General features: G+C 54.7%; 2 protein-coding genes across 2 annotated transcripts; one reads left to right on the forward strand and one right to left on the reverse strand.

Moving 5' to 3' along the window:
- The first annotated feature begins 564 nt into the window (after positions 1 to 564).
- Positions 565 to 8,862, forward strand: LOC136368550 (tyrosine-protein kinase Srms-like). Its single transcript, XM_066330836.1, has 8 exons — positions 565 to 1,099; positions 3,692 to 3,813; positions 4,665 to 4,831; positions 5,737 to 5,875; positions 6,349 to 6,507; positions 7,424 to 7,605; positions 7,760 to 7,916; positions 8,280 to 8,862. Exons 1-8 carry the CDS (start codon positions 744 to 746, stop codon positions 8,471 to 8,473), a joined length of 1,476 nt encoding a protein of 491 aa, XP_066186933.1. The 5' UTR covers positions 565 to 743; the 3' UTR covers positions 8,474 to 8,862.
- A 5,066-nt stretch (positions 8,863 to 13,928) lies between these two features.
- PPDPF (pancreatic progenitor cell differentiation and proliferation factor) lies at positions 13,929 to 16,579 on the reverse strand. Its single transcript, XM_066330837.1, has 5 exons — positions 16,443 to 16,579; positions 15,617 to 15,705; positions 14,752 to 14,826; positions 14,501 to 14,597; positions 13,929 to 14,292 (listed from the first exon to the last, which is right to left on the reverse strand). The coding sequence occupies exons 2-5, from the start codon at positions 15,669 to 15,671 to the stop codon at positions 14,181 to 14,183; spliced, it is 339 nt and encodes a 112-aa protein (XP_066186934.1). The 5' UTR covers positions 15,672 to 15,705; positions 16,443 to 16,579; the 3' UTR covers positions 13,929 to 14,180.
- Between the last annotated feature and the right edge of the window lie 1,910 nt (positions 16,580 to 18,489).

Raw genomic sequence — 18,489 nt, forward strand, 5'->3', positions numbered from 1 at the left:
GAGGATCCATCTCTGCTGGAAGCTGAGTGATCCACAAGATCCTGGTGGATCTGGGATGTGAATTCCCTAGCAATCCTCTGCAACAGGGAATTAGTGTGAGGAGGCAAATGTTTAAGTGAGGTGACTCTGGGAGGTCACTGTAGACTGAAGGAAGAAAGGATCTCGTGTTATAAACCCCACAAAATCCACTCAGAAATATCCAAACTCTTCGGATCTCTTCTAAGGTTATTTCCTTGATTCTGTTTTAACTCTCCCACATTATTGTCCTATGGAAAAAAAAATATCCTCCCACACAAGTGGGATGAAGACTATTAACTGGAGTCAGCCACTTGTGACAAGAGCTGCTTGAAGAACAGAGAGCTGTGTTTATGGCGCTTTGGTAAGAAGCAAAGAGCGTACTTTAAAATAGTGATTAAATAAAACAACAGCCGTTCTTCTTCTTCTTCGAGAGCAGCAAGCCCGGCTCCAGCTGTGCCTGTCTCCCAGATGTGCCCGTGGGTCTGAGCGTGGGACTCCCGCCTGCAGACTCGTCCCGCCTGCAGACTCGTCTCACCAGATGAACCAGTTTCACTTTCAGAAATAGGAAGTTCTCCGGGAAGGGCCGGCGAGCGCCCAGACGCGTGCGGGTACCGCGGGCGGGCAGGATGAGCTCCCCGGCCGGCGGCAGCAGCCCCGCATCTCCCCTTCCCCCGGCCTCCCGCAGCGCGGTGGCATAGCCCCGCGCACCCTCCGCATCACCGGCCATGGAGCAGTTCGTCAGGAAGCGCCTGACCTTCCTGACATCCTTCTGGAACAAGCTCCGTCCCCGCTCCGTGACGGAGAGCTGCTCGCTGGGGTATCTTGGCTCTGATTCCGTTTCGCTCAACTCGGAGGCGACTTCCATTTCCTTCATCCCCAAGTCCTCTCTCTGTATCGCTTTGTACGCTTTCACAGCCCGCAGCGCCGAGGAGCTCAGCATAAGCGCGGGGGACAAACTGCGCGTCCTCAGAGAAGAGGGCGAGTATGTCCTGGCCCGGCGGCTGCTGGGGGAGCCGGCCATGGGCTACGTCCCTGCCGCCTACGTGGCCAACCTCAGCCAGGGCACCTCCGCTCACCGCCCGTAAGTATCCGCTGCTGTGCTCCACGGGGGATGGAGGCCGGGCCAGGGCAGTGCATCCCCGCGCCGGGAGCGGCAGCGCGACAGCCCTGGATGGCAGCCCTGGCCATCCGCGGGGCTGAGCGGGGATCTGCCTGCCCTGGGCATCCCTGCCCTGCGGCCCCTGCAGCTTCTGCAGCTCCTGCAGCTCCTACAACCCCTACAGCTCCTGCAGCTCCTACAGCCCCTACAGCTCCTGCAGCTCCTACAGCCCCTACAGCTCCTGCAGCTCCTACAACCCCTACAGCTCCTGCAGCTCCTACAGCCCCTACAGCCCCTGCAGCTCCTGCAGCTCATACATCTCCTACAGCTCCTGCAGCTCTTGCAGCCCCTGCAGCCCCTGCAGCTCCTACAGCCCCTACAGCCCCTGTAGTTCCTACAGCTCCTGCAGCCCCTGCAGCTCGTGGCAGTGGGGTGGAGGTGTTCGGCAGAGGAAGCCGATTTGGGGCTTCTCAAAGAAGAGGTTTGGGGGATGCGCCAGCGGGGAGAGCTGCCGGTGCCCCTTGCTGACCCCGCACGGGATGGGATGGCGCTGGGCTGGGGTGCGGTGTGATGGTGAGCAGCATCGCAAAGGCTCCCGCTTGTTCCGGCTGCTCTCCCTCTTGTTAAAACGGAGCCAGAAGGAAGGGAGTGAGATGGGGAACTTGTATCTGAGCCCTGCCAGCTCCAAAGGGCTTGGGAGCACGGGAAGAAGCATTTTGGGGTTGATACCTGCCAGGAAGCCCAGAGTTCTGTAGGGCCAGCTGTTGATGCTGCTGCCGCCATCCTGCTTATCCAAGGCTGGGGGCTTCCCCCCGGTGGGTGCCCCTCCCTGCCGGCAGGGAGCTCGGGGCATGTCTCAGCCCTCTGGCAGCCGGGAAAAGCCCAGACTCCGCGTTGCATAAGGCCGCCCGGGAAGCTCATCCTGCCTGGTCCCGACACGTCGGGCAAAGCGCCCCGAGACACTGCTGTTCCCTCTGTCCCCGGCCCTGAGTCACCCCGAGTGCGGGCAGTGCGGGGCCGGGCGGGTGTGGCGCCCAGGACACCCCTCGGCGCTCGCCCTGCGCTGAGTGGGGTAAAGGAGAGGAAGCCCGGGGAGGGTCCCCGATGTGCAGGTGGGATGGGACAGACCCTCCCTGCCGTGAGATTTGAGAAAGGCAAATCCAGTCCTGTTGGGCTGTGCTGGGACCACAGCGGTGTGGGCCGGGGTTGGCTACCTGCCTTATTCCCATGGCATGGGACAGTTGGACAGGCTACAGCGGAGCGTGTGGCACACACACACGTGTGTGCACATGTGTGTGTATACATGTCTCTGTACATGTGTACATGAGTGAGTACCTGTCTGTACATGTGTACCTGTATGTGTTTGTACCTGTGTGTGTACCTGTGTGTGTACCTGTGTGAGCACCAGCCGTGAGCAGCCGGGGCTGCCACATCCCCATCCTGGGGACAGGGACAAGGGCGATGTTGACGGCGTGGGAGGGCAGAGGCAGGAACGTGCCCGGTTCCCAGCCGGAGCGAGCCGTGAGCTGCACGCAGACTCCGCGGAGCCGCGGGCCGGAGCTGGGTGCTAATTTGTTCACCCCATCACGTATAATTTCCTGCGCGGCTTCTCAGACGCTGGCGATCCCAGCTAATGACGAAACTTTTGGCTTCACACGTCCTGGCTGCCTTAGGCTGCATGGAGCTGCGTTTTCCCGTGCATCCCTCTGTGTCGGGACCCAGCCAGCCCACCTGCCTTTCCTTGTGGGAATTCAGTGATGGATCTCAGTGATGTGGCACAGAAAAGGGGTTTGGCTGGGTCCTCCCCCCCCTCGGTGCTGTGAAGTCTCCAGTCAGCACTGCCACGGCTGGAGCAGCAAAAGGCAATTGCCAGAGATGTTTTCATTGATGCCATTTGCTCATGGGCTCAGAGCTGGCTCTGCCCACGAGCTGCAGGTCAAGAAATGCAAAGGGATCCTGTGCCTGCAGATGTTGCTGTCATGGCAGGACACAGGGACAACCCCACCAGAGCACCTTCCACACAGCACCAGGTGGCTGGTGCTTTATTTATCACAGGCTGGCAGCCCAAGAGTATAAACCTCATGGGCTTGGGATGGAGCTGAGACCTGGACAGCTTGATACAGCAGTGTCCAGACACTGCTGGAGGAAATGCCCCATCCCTGGCAGTGCTCAGTGCCAGGCTGGATGGGGCTTTGAGCAGCCTGGGTTAGTGAAAGGTGACCCTGACCATGGCAGGAGGGGTTGAATGACATGAGTTTTAGGGTCCCTCCAACTGAAACAATTCTGGGATTCTCTGATTCTGTGAAATGGTCTGCAGGCAGTGAGCTGCGATAAACTGCAGCAAGTGCCTGTAAACCCACCCAGTGGAACAGCCCTGGTGCAGGCAGCCACATCTATAGGTTTGGAGACATTTAGCCACCAGGCCACTTGGTGGCTGTAGGAATGAGCAGAGTGGGATCCCAGCAGCTGCTCCCCCTCTCTGGCTCAGGAGGTTCAGGATTCCCTGAAATGGATGGAGACCCATCTGTGCAACATCCCCTTGCCCTGCTCTGACTCCTCTGCTCTGCTCCCCAGCTGGTACTTCAGCAAGATCAGCCGAAATGAGGCAGAACAACTCCTCCTCTCGCCTCCCAACCAGCACGGCTCCTTCCTCGTCCGGGACAGCGAGAGCAGCAAGGGCGAATACTCTCTCTCAGGTGACCTTGTGGCAATTATCCAGATAAAATTAGCACAGGGAAAGGAAGCTGTTCCTTAGGGGCAGCTCCTGGCTTGCTTAGCATGGGGTGAAAAACAGGGATAAGTTTAAAGCATGCTTTTCGGCACCTTGTTGAAGGGATTGGGCTGCTTTCTGAGGGCAAGGGGAAAGTTTACAGAGCAGGGATGGATTGTTGAATCACTGCGGCAAAGGAAAGTGTGTGGCTCCTGTCTGGGGTATGAAAGCCATAAACATTTCACTGCAGCTTAATGATGGTTTCATGGCACTAACTCCCAGGATTTCATTCCAGCAGCTTTTGTCATCTGAGGGTTGTTTAAAAATATGCTGCCGCTCCTGATTACCAGGGCCTGGGCTGCTCCCACGTGCTGAATTCAGGGGGTTTTGGACCAGGAAGTGCCATTATGATCTGGTTTTTTCCTCATAAAAGCAATCCTAGGAACATTCATGGCAAACTCTGCATCCCACCATCAGTCTCTGGGCTGTGGGACTCACAGGTGCCCCTGGTTTATCCTTTTTGAGCAGCTCCACTGAGCAATCCATGGCAGAATTATGCCTGACAATAAAGCTCATTATTATCCCTGATAATAAAGATCACCCCTGTGGTCCAAAGGAGCCTGGCTCACAACGGCCAGGAGTCCTCTGGCCCAGGAGGTGGGAGCAGAAGGGAGGTGAGGAGTGGGATGAAGCAGTCCAGGGGAGCGTTGTGTTGCTTTATCTCTATTAAAAGTCTCGGAATCTTTAAAGGAGAGAGGATGGAGTCAGCAGGGAACTGGGGAGGGACTGAGGATCTTTGCAGTAGTTGAGTTTTCCCCAACCTGGCCTTCCCCACAGTGCGTAACCACACCAAGGTCAGCCACTTCCGAATCTGCAAGAGCCCCCGGGGCAGCCTCTACATCCAGAGGGGACATCCCTTTCCCAACATGGAGGAGCTCCTGGCCTTCTACACGGAGCACTGGAAGGTCATCCAGAGCCCCCTGCTGCAGCCCTGCAGCCCTGCGGTGTGTATGCCAGGCACAGCCCAGCCCCGCTCCCCGCCACTGCCGGGATGGGAAAAGGGAAAGGGAAACCAGCGAAACTGGAAATAATAACTCTGTCCGTTTGGGGTTTGAGCTTTATTAAACTGAATTTAAAGCCCACCATTAGTATAGCTGCCAGCCTCACCTTTGATCAGCCACGTTAAGGCTGGGTATGGCATTTATATGTGTTTTTGACCAGCCAAAATGCACAGGATTTTCTGAGGTGTGTTGTCCATCTCAAAGATCGAAACCAAGTTGTTACAATCCCCCTCAATATGGATTCTGGAAATACCTGCTCTTGCAATTTTTTTCCTGAGAATATAAGACAAAGCACATGGCCTTTATAAAGTTTTCATACCAATTAGTGCAGCAGTCATAAGTCTAATTACAGTATTAATCCCAAATTGCCAACTCATTTCCTGATTAGAGTTCCATCCACTGATTATGACTTAGAAACAGCAATTAACCATGTGAATAATCCAAGAGTGAAATTGAAAGGTGTGGGATAAAAGAAATGCTTAATGAGCTGAGGTCTAAATCAGCCATAATATGCAATAATATTAATTCATTCATTTTCATTTATTGGTGGAGATGGAGAAAAGTGACTTTTGAGGTCTGATGAGAAGTGAATACTGCTGGTATTTCATGTAGTCTCCAAACTCTGCCCCTTGCACCCCTGGGGTCCCAGCAGGGCTCATGCAGAGGATGTCCTATGTGTTTTGTGCCTGCAATGAACATTGAGGGAAGGGCAGTGCTTGGGCTCAGCCCCTGGCTGGTGGAGCACCATGTCCTGCTCCTCTGTGGGCACCAAGGGCTGGTGCAGGCCCCAGCAGCAGGTCCTGCCTGGCTGGGTGATCCGAGTGTGCCGTTCCATGTCCATCTGGCAGACTCCCCCCGAGAGGGACGGCTGGGAGCGCCCGCGCTGGGAGTTCACCCTGCGGAGGAAGCTGGGAGAGGGCTACTTTGGAGAGGTGTGGGAAGGGCTGTGGAGGAACACGGTGCCCGTGGCCATCAAGATCATTAAAGGTACGTGGAGATTCAGATGTTAACAGCAGCCAACTGAGTCTCTCGTTCACTGCCATTATCATTGACCTTCCCTTTATTTCCTCATCGTCTTGGCCACTGTGACAGTTTTATCAGGCAAACTGCAGTAGGACCTGGTTAGGAGCCACAGGAATATTTCTGTGCACAAACCTAAGCTTGGGCAGCATCCCTGTAAAATGGCTCCAGCCAGTCAGTGTGTGACAAGTGACATCACATCAAATCAAATGGGTTTGTAATACATCAAGTCCTAATAGGACTATGACCCTGAAAATGGGATCCAAAGCCCAGTGGAACACATCTCTTTGGCTGTGAGACACAGGTTGTGCAGACCTGAGCTTTGAGAGCAGGGATGGGCTGTGAGGAGGTAAAAAAGGTCCTCATCCCAGTTGGCACTGAGGTTCCCAAGTCTGCAGGAGAACGTGGCTCGCGAGGGCTGTGTTGGCTTTCTCCCACAGCTGACATGAAAGCAGAAGACTTCACCAAAGAGATTCAGAACCTGAAGCGCCTGAGGCATGAGAAGCTGATCCAGCTGCACGCCGTGTGCTCCCTGGAGGAGCCCGTGTACATCATCACCGAGCTCATGCGCAAAGGCAACCTCCACAGCTACCTCAACAGTGAGTGCTGCGCTGGCCCCATGGGGTGGGGCATCCTGGGTCACTGCTTCCCATGCCTCAGAGTGGCCCTATGGATCTGAAAGGGGGTCCTAAGAGAGTGCCAGCCTGGTTCCTGTCCTGTTTGGTCAGTGGTAACGCAGAGCTATCCATGGGCAGTTGGTGGAGATGGTCTTGGGATCACAAAGTCAGGCATGATCCTTTGGGTGTCCACGTGGGTCTGTATTAACCCCTGGGAGCCCAAGCCTGTTGGTAGGGACCTTCATCCCTCCACCACCTACCCGTGGTCTGCCAGCGCTCACCAGTGCACAGAACCACACTGCCTTGTTTGGGCAGCTCCACCTTCTTTAGGAATGGAACACCCAAACCTCCCCATGGGTTCGTTTGTGTGCAGAGCCCATAACGTGTCATGGACCACTCATCATCCAGTTTAATTTTCTTGGCCTTCCTTTTCCTGACCCAGCACAATTGGTCTTGAAAGTAAACAAAATAAACCTCTTCCACCAAGACCTGTTTTCCTACAGGCTACTTCCCCTGCCACCCACACTGACCTTGCTTCTGACTGGGGCTCCAGCAGCATTTGGTGCCTGAGGGGCTGGAGCTCACAGGTACAACAGGATGAGAGGCCTTCAGGGAGATTTGCATAGCAGAAGGTCAGCTTTGGCTTTGAACAAGTTATGGATATCTGTGACCTCAGTGGTCTTCAGAGCCCACCCTTGTCCCATGCCTGAGGAGCACACGGCTGTGCTGAACTTTCCACACAGCACAACCAGGACAGATAGGCAGGAGGACAAATCTGAGGTTTTACATGTTCCCCATGTATCACACTGCCAGCACAGGGTCTCCTTCCAAACCAGAACACTCGAAACAGATGTCGGTACATTGCTCCTCTCAATGCTTGGATTGTCTGGATTGACAGGTCCTGAAGGGAAGTCCCTGGGCACCTCCCACCTGCTCAACATTTCCTGCCAAGTGGCAGATGGGATGAGGTATCTGGAGGAGAAGCACATTGTCCACCGGGATCTGGCAGCCAGAAACATCCTGGTTGGAGAGGAACTCACCTGCAAAATCGCTGATTTCGGACTTGCCCGGCTCCTCAAGGTCAGTTCAGGGGATGCTGTGGTCCCTCCCTGCCACCACTTGAACTCATAAAACTGTCCCATGATGGAGCCATTCCCTGCTGTCCACTTTCCCCAAAAGCCGTGTCAGTGTTGATCACCCCACCTCTCATGTCCTGTCTCCCTTCACTTTCTAGGATGACATTTATTCCACCAGCAGCAGCACTAAAATCCCAGTGAAGTGGACAGCCCCAGAGGCAGCCAACTACCGCACCTACTCCCTCAAGTCCGATGTCTGGTCCTATGGGATTCTGCTCTACGAAGTCTTCACGTATGGGCAGATCCCATATGAAGGTAGGGCTGCTGCCCCACTCTTGTGCCTCCATCCACCTGCTGGGCAGCTTGCCCATGGTCCCCAAAAGCCTGAGAGTCATGAATTGTTGTATTGTCCCTTCCCTAAGGGATATGGAAGCAGCTCCTGGAGCATGAGCAGGTTATTGTCCAACTAGGGGATGGCTTAGAGGGATATGCAGTGGTTGCAGGGTGGGTGCAGGAGCCAGGGGCAGGAGGTTGGTCTGGATCCCTCAGATCCTCCTTCCTAACACCCCTTGGACAGAGACACACTGCCCCACCAGTGACACCTTGCCCACTGCAGGTGTCCCTTCAGGGCATCCTTTGGGGACATCAGACTCAGGGGCATCTTTTCCTTCCTCACAGGAATGACAAACCAAGAAACCGTACGGCAAATCACCAGGGGCTACCGCCTCCCCCGGCCCAGCCCCTGCCCCCCCGAGATCTACAGCATCATGCTGGAGTGCTGGAGTGGCAACACGGAGGAGCGTCCCACCTTCCTGGCCCTGAGGGAGAAGCTGGGCTTCATCTACAGGCGGCTGCTCAGCTCCCTCTCCTGAGGGATCCCTTCCCGCACAAGCCCCTCCAGGCCAGCTCTTGCCAAGAAGTTCCTTCCTTCTGGTTTGCCCTCTGACATGCCTATGAGGAAAGCACATCCCCCCAGAAAACAGCCTGTGCTCCCTCACAGCCAGGGTGCAGGGAGGTGGCCAAGGGAGAAAGCAACAAGTTGTGGAGAACTCACTGCCAGCACTTGGCTGTGTGACAGTTTGGAGAAGCCCCATGGAGGCATCACTCAAAGTTTACATCTTTGTTCACTCAGTAGGGTGGGAGATCCCTGCTGCTCCCCACATGAACGTGAAGGTTTGCAGTTCATGTTCAGTTGTGGCTCTGCTCGATTTATCTTGTAGTGTGTGTTGGGTGTATTTATCAATAAATGTGTGTGCATCCACCCGCAGGAGTCCTTGCAGGGTGTTGCTGGATGCTCCTCCCACAGCACGCTGCTCCACTCCCTCCCAGGAATTGGGGAATGGCTTGGGTTGGAATGGCCCTAAAGCTCATCTTGTTCCAAACCCCCTGGCATGAACAGGGACTCCTTCCACTAGAGCAGCTTGCTCCAAGCCCTGTCCAGCCTGGATGTGAACACTTCCAGGGATGGTTTCAAGGAACCCACCAAGGATAGGTTCAGGGAAACACTGATTTCCAGCCAGTCCCACTCTTGCAACCACAGATAAAACCATTCTTGTGTCCCTTTGGACTCTGTTCACCCAAGCACCCCTATGTGCCTCTGCCACCCCTTTCCCAGGCAGCCCCACATGCCCCGAGGACTCTGCACAGTCACATCCTGACTGGGCTGCTCCCCTCTGGAACCTTGTCTCACTCACCCTCGTGTGGTTATTCCAAAAAAACAGAATGTCTAATGTGTTCTAATATTGAATGCCTCCTTATGCCAGTGCAGGCAGCAAAGGTAAAACCCTGCATCACCCTGCTTTGCTCTTTGACCCACCCACAGGACAAGCCCAGAGATACTCCCACGTCCCCCAGCTCCTCCCTTATCCCAGGATATGGCGTTGCAGGGGGACCATGAGACTCTGGTCCCTCCCAAGCCAGGACAGAGTTTGCTGCAGCCAAGTCCCTGTTGCCCCCTGCCCATAAACACTCCCAGAGGCTGGACTGTCCTTGGCAGCAGTGGAAGGACACACGGAAAAGCAGGAATTGGAGCAATGCTGATGATCCAGGCTGGTGCAGGCAGGCCCAGGCCAACACAACTGTGGCACTGATGGCAAGAGCAGACAGGCTGTGGGTGAAAGGCAATTGGCAGAGGTTTAGAATTCCTCCTGACAAGCCCATTTTGCCCTTTTGCAGGTGACCAGTGGGACTGAGCCAACAGCCACGTTGGAATTTATAAAGTTAATAAAGTTTATGCAACACTCCCCACGCCTGGGCAGCGTCTGTGCTGTGCAGAACAGCAGAAACAAGTCTGGCTCTTGGCTGAGCAAGTCTCCAAGCACGAGGGGCCTGGAAAGGGGAGGCAGGAATGTGGTTTAGGGGTGGGATGAAGCCTGCTCTGTTCATGTCCAGAGAGCTGCAGCCCTGTCCTGGGAAGGCAGCAGCTCCTGGTTAGAGCATTCCCAGACGGAAAAAGCAACAGGTTGAGTTTGGACGTGGCTGCAAGAGGAAATCCACTCCTTGCACAAACATTTTGCAGCCTGATCAAACACCTTAGCAGAGAGCACACCTGTGTACAGCCCAGGTTCTCTCCTGCAGGAACGTAAAGCCTGAAGCCACGTGCAGCAGGTGAAGGGTTATGGCACACTGAGGAAGGGCAGGGACATGCGGGGGCTGCTGCACCACAGAATCACAGAATGGGGCTTGGAAGGCACCTTCGAGCTCACCTTGTTCCAGCCCCTCTGCCACAAGCAGGGACACTTCCCACTAGATCAGGCTGCTCAAACAGCAATAACGACAGTAAAGTTGCAGGTCTCGCTGCCACCAGATGGAGCTCAAAAATAAGCAGGAGGAGAAGGGTGCGTGGGGCGATGGGGCTGGTGTGGGGCAGAGCCGTCCGTGGTGGGGTACCTGGAGAAGGGCTGGCAGGGCACATGGCCCCAAACCGGCTCACAGTGACCTCTTGGGGATGTGGAGGGGGAATATGAGGATGTGATGACACGGTGCTGCCCACAGCAGTTTTCCTTCCTCCTTCTCCTCCTCCTCCTCTGCTGCACGAAAAGCCAATCCACAGCCTGGGTTTGCCCTCCAGCACGGTCTGCTGGGTTTTGGCATTTCTTAGAGTCATTACTTGTTTTTAAAAAGGAGATAAACTTGGGCTGGGGGGGAGTGGCACCCAAATTTTCCTGTCTGCTCCCAAGATCTCAGCCTGGGCTGGGCACTACAGCCCTCCCCCAAAAACTGGAGCAGGCTTTTCCTTAAATACACTCCACAGAGGCAGGAATGGTGGGGTCCCGGTCCCTGCGGAACCACTCCGGAGTGGGCAATGCCAATCCTGTTTGCAAATCCTGTTGTTACAGGTATCTCCTGCTCCATTTGCAGCCCGGCATGTGCCCCTTTGCGGATTCAGGGATGGGAGCCTTGACCCAGCGGCATTTGGAAGCAGCCTCAGGCTAATGCGATGTATTTCAGCTGCACAGCTCATTTCTATTTTTAAGGTTTGATGGGTGAGGGGGAAGCAGAGCTGCTGGAGGGAAATAAAGCAAACCAAAACAACCCCCTGCAGCAAGAGGCAGGGAATGTAAAGAAATACTTCTCACCGGAGGCGGCGGGGTGGCACCAGGGCTGCTGCAAGGGACGAGTGAGCAGAAAACACCAGCGAGTTTCTAGCAAATACGTGAATTAATCAACAGTTAAAACACCATCGAGCGAGCAGAGGGGGGACATCAGGCCCTGTGGAGCTGATGGCATGGGAGATGGGTGCTTGCCCCTCCAATATCAAGCCTTGCAGGAAGCAGGGGATTGATTAGGGAGGTGTGCAGTGTGTGGGGAACCCCTTTCATTATCTTGCTCCTACTGCACAGTGTTTCCCTTGCTATCCCACCACAGCAGCAACACCAAGACACAAGACACAGGAAACCAGCTGGAATCATAAAATCACTTAGGTTGGAGAAGCTCTCTAAGATCATTGAGTCCAACCATTCCGCCAGCACTGCAGGGCTCACCACTAAGCCATGTCCCCAAGCGCCACATCCACAGGTCTGTTAAACCCCCAGGGATGGTGCCTCCACTGCCCTGGACAGCCTGTGCCCATGCTTGGTACCTCTTTCAGTGGCAATTTGCCCTGATATCCAACCTAAACCTCTCCTGGCACAATTTGAGGCTGTTCCATACAATTGTGAAATGAGAGTTTTCTCTCATCACTTGTTACTTGACAAGAGAGACACCCACAGCAGTGAAGATGGAAACAGAACAAAAATAAATTCGTTTGGCTGTCAGATGCTTTTCTGAAATACGTCTGAAGGCTGTCAAAGGGCAAGAAAGACCCTAAAAGCCTTTCAATCTCAAGCAAAAAAAAGCAATGCCAAGGGCTTTGCTCTTAGAAATGCCATGAAGCTGCCCAGGAGCAAATCTGGGGGGAATCTGGACTCTCCCTGTATCTTCACTCCCAGCAGAGAAGGAGCCTGAGTCTGTGACACTTCACAGACATTCAGAAAAACAACCTTTAATTCAGCCGGGTTTTTCCAGGCAGTTTTGCTTCACTGGACAGGGAGCCATGAGCATAAGGACAGCCACTGACTGATGTTGCAGTCCCTGCTGTAAATCCAGCCCACCCTGGAGCAATGTGGGAATGAATTAACCTCCACCCAGCACCCATAAGCTGGATAGGGGAGCAACCATGTGCTCAAGGAATCACAGAGCAGCTCACTTAGAGCTGGGTCAGGCTGGAGAATGTGCCCAGATGAAAGCCAGGGGTGTAGGGTTGGTGCCTTTGCTCTATCACTACCTCCCCTGGGTGCCTGGGGACAGTTGCTGGGTTTGTCCTTTCATGATCACAAGACAAACAAGCAAATACAGTAATATTGACTTTACCTCTGTGTGTCCACACTGATTTCCAGGCTTGGAAAAAAAAGTACTTGTCTCTTCAAAATATGTGGGTTTTGCTGGCAACAAGCAGCAGAGGAGATGCCTGAGGCATCCTGGGGTTGAGCAGCACCCAAAGGGCTTTGCTGGGGCCTGGGAAGATCCTGGAGTGGTGCCACAACCACAAGTCCCAGCCAGCCAGCCCACCATGCCTTGCCTTACTCAGAAGTTTATTTTATCTTGATTTTCCTGTGTTCTGTGAAGTTCAAAAGCTGCCATGTGCTTTCTGGGATGTGCAGCCCTACGACAGCAGTTTGCTGCCTGACTGGAAGTCACATCAGATCAACTGACTGCCAAGGACATGGGGGTCCCCTTCAGGGTGATGTGGCAGCCTCTGGGCTCCAAGTTGTGTGCCCAGACTGCTGGATGCACACACTGACACAGGGGGAGCAGAGGTGCCAGTGCTGCCCCGGCCCCTCGGAGGGACAGGGGACACAAACTCTGCCCCAAGACAAGGACCAGTGCCTGGGGAAGCAGAGCTCAGTGAAAAGCTTACTCAACACTTTTCACTGTAGAAACAACAGAGCTGTCGTGACCCTGGATGCCCCTCTGCTGAGCAGACAGAAAGCAGAGCAGCCGCTTGCCTCCAGCTGCTCCCTGCCCTTTGCCCAGCATGGGACATGAGGCAAAGTCACAGCTCAGGGGTCCCATGGCCTCAGCTGCCATGGGGGCTGCAGGCCCTGGTGCACACAGGGACAGCCCTGCACCTCATGCTGTGGCTGGAAGCAGAGCAGGAATGTTTGGCACCTTTAAATCAACCTCTGCAAGTTTTTCTTTTTGCCTCCAGCAGGAACAAAGACGCTCCCTTCATGCAGGCACCTGCAGGCTCTTGTTTTCCCAGCTATTGGGTTGGGCACAGAAGGATCAAACAGCCAAACTGACTAATTGGAGGCAAAAATGAGGCGAAACAGCACTTGGGGCAGTGCAACACATGGGGCAGCTGGGACCCAGGGCTGCAAACCCAGTGCAGCCTCTCAGCTGCCATCCACACCATGAACTCCAGCCTGATTTCCCAACCCACAAAACACACATCTTGAGCAAGCCTCTCCTCATTATGGAGCGGTCACTGTGCACCCAAATCCTTCCCCCCAGCCCCACCACACCTGCTCAGGCCCTGGCACTCTGTCCACCCCTCGAGCTACCAAAGCAGTGCAGGGCAGCTGAGTGTTCAGGGAGCAAAACAAGTTCAGTGCCAGCAGGGACTGGCTGTGTGGCCAAGTAAGGAGAGAAGTTGTTGAGGGAAGGCGTTTGCAACACCACCACAGCCCAGCCAGATCCTGCTCACGTGCAAAACACACATGGCTGGCGTGTGATATCTGCCACCACCACATCCTGCTGCTGCGGTCAGGAGCTGTGCTGTGTCCTGTCCAGCTCCACCAGCACTGCTCTGTTCCCCACTCCACGGACAAAGAACAACCCACAGCGTTCTTTAAAAGGCTGCTCCAGTTTATTCGTTGCCATTGTACGAGTTCAAGGTAATAAAAACCTGTTACCAAGTCTGCTTTGAGAGGGCTTCGCTACACTTGGGGGAGAGTTAGAAAAAAAGGGCTGGAGTGGAATCGTCGGGGTGGCTGCGCTTTTCCATCAGAGAGCAGCACCTTTGGCTTGGAGCAGCCGGCTACTCTACAGGGGAGGGGCTGTGCCCGCCGGGGTGGGAGGGAGCAGCCGCCGACCCGCTCACACCGACGGCCCCGCGCTGGACTCGCTGGCGTGGCGCCTCCGTCCTGCGCCCGGGGCGGCCACCAGCCCGCAGGCCATCGGTCCTGTGGCCACCCGCAGGGCTCCCAAGCTGCAACACATGGCAGAGAGAGAGAGAGTCAGCGATCATGCCAACCCCCAAATGTGGCAGTACTGCTCTGCATTTATTGCTGCAGCAAAGGCATGGGAGCCCTGGGCATGCACATGGTCCGTGGGGTCAGAATGCACCGTGGGGGATGCAGCAGGGATATCCCCAAGTGTCCTGGGGGCTGTATGGGTGCACCCCCGTGTCACCTCACCTCTCCTGGGACTCTGACACCGTTGTCATGGCTGGGTGAGTCGTCTTCCCAAAGAAGAAGCTGGCCCACCACTGGCCGGGGTCAGACTTGGGCAGATCTGAGGAACAGGGTATGACAGCAGAGTTCAGGTCAGTGCAACCTGGGCAGGCCCATGGCCACCCCACCCTCATCCCACTGGGTCACCTCCAGTAAGATTCCCCAAGGAGGGACTGGGAGCAGAGTGTCCATGAGCCAGGACAGGTGACACTTACCTGGGCCATGGGGGATGACCTCCCCGGAGTACTCTGAGCTGCAGGAGCTGGTGCTGGATGTGGAGCTCAGGCGCCCTGTGGAACAATCATGGCCATCAGAACCACTGCTGACCCATGGTCGTGCCATGAGAAGGAAAACACAGCCTTGGTGAGGCTGTGCCTGGGTGACACAGCTCAGCCTCATTGATAACTCCACTACTTGCCCAGTTTAGTGCCAGGCCAGTAAAAACCACTAGGAAGGGAATACTAGGGAGATTCCAACTGCAGGGAGCAGAAAAACACCTGAACACCTCACTAAGAAAAAACCCTGCAACCCCAAGGACAAAGTTTAGTGGCTTTGAGAGCCCTCTGCAGATGTCTGGAGGCCAAGAGGATGCAAATTCCTGTGTATAACCCATGTGCTTTTAGGACACCAGCTACAAGCCTGCTGCTTGTTTCATCTCGGGGAAATCCTTTAATTCCCTGTGGTTGAAGCAATGCATTAAACCAGGAACTCTCTCCCGGGTGAGGTACCAGGAGCAACCATTGCCCACACTGGTTTTGCAGCTCATTTCTGAAGCAACAGTGCAAGGTGAAATGGTCCACTCCATCCCCTACAAGCTTAGTACCAAGTGAAGGAGATCTGAGCCCCCTCAGCAGCTGGTACAGCTGGGCTGGGGGCCCCCAAAGGAGGGTCAGGGCACCAGCAGAGGCACTGCTGGCTGTCCCCTTTTCCCACCAAACTCTTACATGGGGCTGCAGCCAAAAGCACAGACCTGAGCTCAGCTCCAGCTCTGCTCCAGCCACATCCCCCCACGCCTGGCAGAGGACCCCCACGTGCTCACCCACGGCCCCAAGCCCAGCCCAGCCCCCAGCCTGCCCTTACTTCTGCGATAGTTGTGTGTGGCCATGAGCGAGCCGCTGGATGGGATGGATGCCATGGTTCCTGATCTTGGATCTTGTGCAGATCTAAACCTGGGAGCACAGAGGCAGCCGTCAGCACCCACCCTGACCCGCCCCTGCACCCCCAAAAGCTGCAGGAGTGTAAATGGAATCAGTGTGACTACCGGAGGAAAGGGACGTGCAGCCCTGCCCTGGGAACGGCGGCTGGTGCTCACTGCACACGGATTAGATCCACAGAGCTCCAAGAGCTGCGCACAAAGCCAAAGTAATTCCGCCGTCCACAACTGCCCGCCCGGAGCACAGCCTGGCACAGCCCCTTCCCGACCCCTCCTTCCCGCAGCTTTTCTTGCAAGAATCGAGCTCCCCTCCTTGGGTCAACATCTGGAGTTACAAAATCCCAGACGGAAGTTGCATAAGGAGCAGAGAAATGTTGAACTGAGGCACACACCGAGGGTGTTCCTGCAAGAAGTTTCAGCCCCAGCCCGTTCTCAGCAGCCTCCCCATCACCCACAGCCGGGACAAACACGCCCGCCCTTCCCCTTTGATGCGGTTCAGCTCCAGTTCTGAACTGGAAAAAACTGGCAAGTTTTTTTTTTTCCCTCTTCCGTGTACAAAACACCTTCCTGCCATCGGCTGGCTCTCCCCACACTCCGACCCCTTATTCTCCAAGAAAGCTTTAAAAAAAAGGCTCAGGCCGTCCAACGCGCCAGCTGCCAACATCTGGCGGACACCGAGCGCCATCCTCGAGAACCCTCAGCGGGGAAACCGAGGCACGGGGGAAGCTCCTCCCTCCCCTCCCGGCAGCGCACCTGGGCCGTGTGCGGGTCCGGCGGCTCCGGCGGGCAGGAGAGGGCAGGAGAGGGCGGGGGTCCGGCGCTGGGGCCGCCGATCGCTCGCACCGCACGGCCTGAGCCGCGGCGCTGCCGAGCCGCCCCCGCAGCGCGCTTTTATCCGCTCCGGACACGCCCTGCCCAGAGATGGCCAATGGCAGCGGGGGCGTGCCCCGCACGACACGCCCCTGCCAGCGCTCGGCGTTGTCACCGCGGGGACAGGGGACACGCCGCGGGGACACGGGGCACCCCGCCAGGACACCCGGACCCGCCGCGCAACCGGCCAACAGCGCCCTGAACCCGGGGAGATATTTCTGAATAAAGTGTGTGTGGTTTTTTTTGTTTGTTTTGGTTTTTTTTTTTTTTTTGTTTTTGTTGTTGTTGTTGTTGTTGTTGTTTTTGTTGTTGTTGTTGTTTTGTTTTGTTTTGTTTTGTTTTGTTTTGTTTTTGGTTTTGTTTTTGTTTGTTTGTTTTGGGTTTTTTTGTTTTTCTGGGGTTTTTTTCCCTTTTTTTTTTTTTTTCCTCTGGTGATAATCATAATCAATCGTATCTTTTGTTTTTCTCTAGTCATAATTATAATCAATCGTATCTATATTTATAGAAATATATCTGTATTTATAGAAATATATCTGGTGTTCCATCAGTAATCCTGTGGGACGAATTCCATAAAGGTTTAACTACACCTGTCTAGTCCTTTTCACATAAACCCTTGACAAAGTCTGGGGCTGGGAGTGGATCCAGCCATTCCCAGGCTCCTCTCCCAGGAGTTTGGAAGCCCTGGGGGTCCTGGAGGGGATTTGGGATCTCTGGGGGATGTTGGGGGTCCTTCCTGCACCTTGTGACCCAACAGAAGCTTCTCTGGAGAAGTTTCTTTCTCCTTTCTAGCAATGCTGCGTTTAAAATGAGGGTAAACATGAAAAACAAATAATTACGGATTCGTGGGATTCTGAGCTGGCTGGGTTTTATCAGTTTTGGGAGAGAACACTTTATTTCAGAGGAAAAGCTTACAGCAAGGCCAAAGTACAACCCACACCACAGACCAGCTCCTCCGTGTTTGGGTACCAGGGCAGCATCAGGTGCTGCTCCAGAAACCACTGGTTTTGTGGGATGTGAGAGTGTGTTTTGGGGAGAGCCAAGGCAATGCGTGTGTGTATGAGGAAGCAGATCTGTTCAAGAGGAACAGAAACTTCACAGAAAATTTCTTTCTGTTTGGAATGGAAATTGGGAGGTTGAGAACAAAACACTTGAAGAGATGCCGGAGCCTTAAGGGATCTCCACAAAGGCAGTTTGGTACCTGCTATACCTAAAATGTTGCTCATTTTTTCTCCCCTAAAATTCGATAATGCTCCAGAGCAGGGCTCTTTACAGCCCAGCACGCTGAGGGCTGCAGTAAAACCTTGCAGTTCAGGTGCAGCCATGGGAAAGAACATTTTGGGGGGTGATGTTTTAACCATTTTAGGGATTGAAGGCAGAAGAGAGCCCACACGCCAACCTGGTTCTGTCACAAACTCCCCAAGCAACGAGGTTCATTCCTCCCCAGTCTGGTTTTTTTCCTTTTTAATCCGGAGTTATTCTTTAATCACCAGGATGAGGAAGCAGTGCCAGGGGAGGCTGCCCTGGGTTGCCCCAGGACATCGATCTCCCTGCACAGCTCATGGGGCAGCAGAAGGGCTGAGCTGCCCTCAGGGGTGTGTTTCTCAGTGAGGTATGACCACCCCAGCATGGGGACACTCCAGGTGAGCCATGTCCCCAGCTGACCCAAGGAGAAGGCCATGGAGACCACTGCCATAGCCACTGGCATGGACACTGTATGCACCCTCCCAGGAAAGCAGACAGGCTTTCAGGGAAAGCCTTGACACCACAAGTCTGTAAATAAATAGATTATTTCCAAAATTTGCCCCAGAGGTTAAAGGGCCAACACAAGCACATGTGTGGTCCAGCTGGGGACCGAGTTCCTCCAGCTGTGCCTCAGTTTCCCCGCTGATAATACTGACTCAGCGCTTTCCAGGGAAGGATTTGGCTAAAG

Source organism: Sylvia atricapilla, chromosome 16 (assembly GCF_009819655.1).
Source record: "Sylvia atricapilla isolate bSylAtr1 chromosome 16, bSylAtr1.pri, whole genome shotgun sequence".
NCBI classification, from domain to species: Eukaryota; Metazoa; Chordata; class Aves; order Passeriformes; family Sylviidae; genus Sylvia; species Sylvia atricapilla.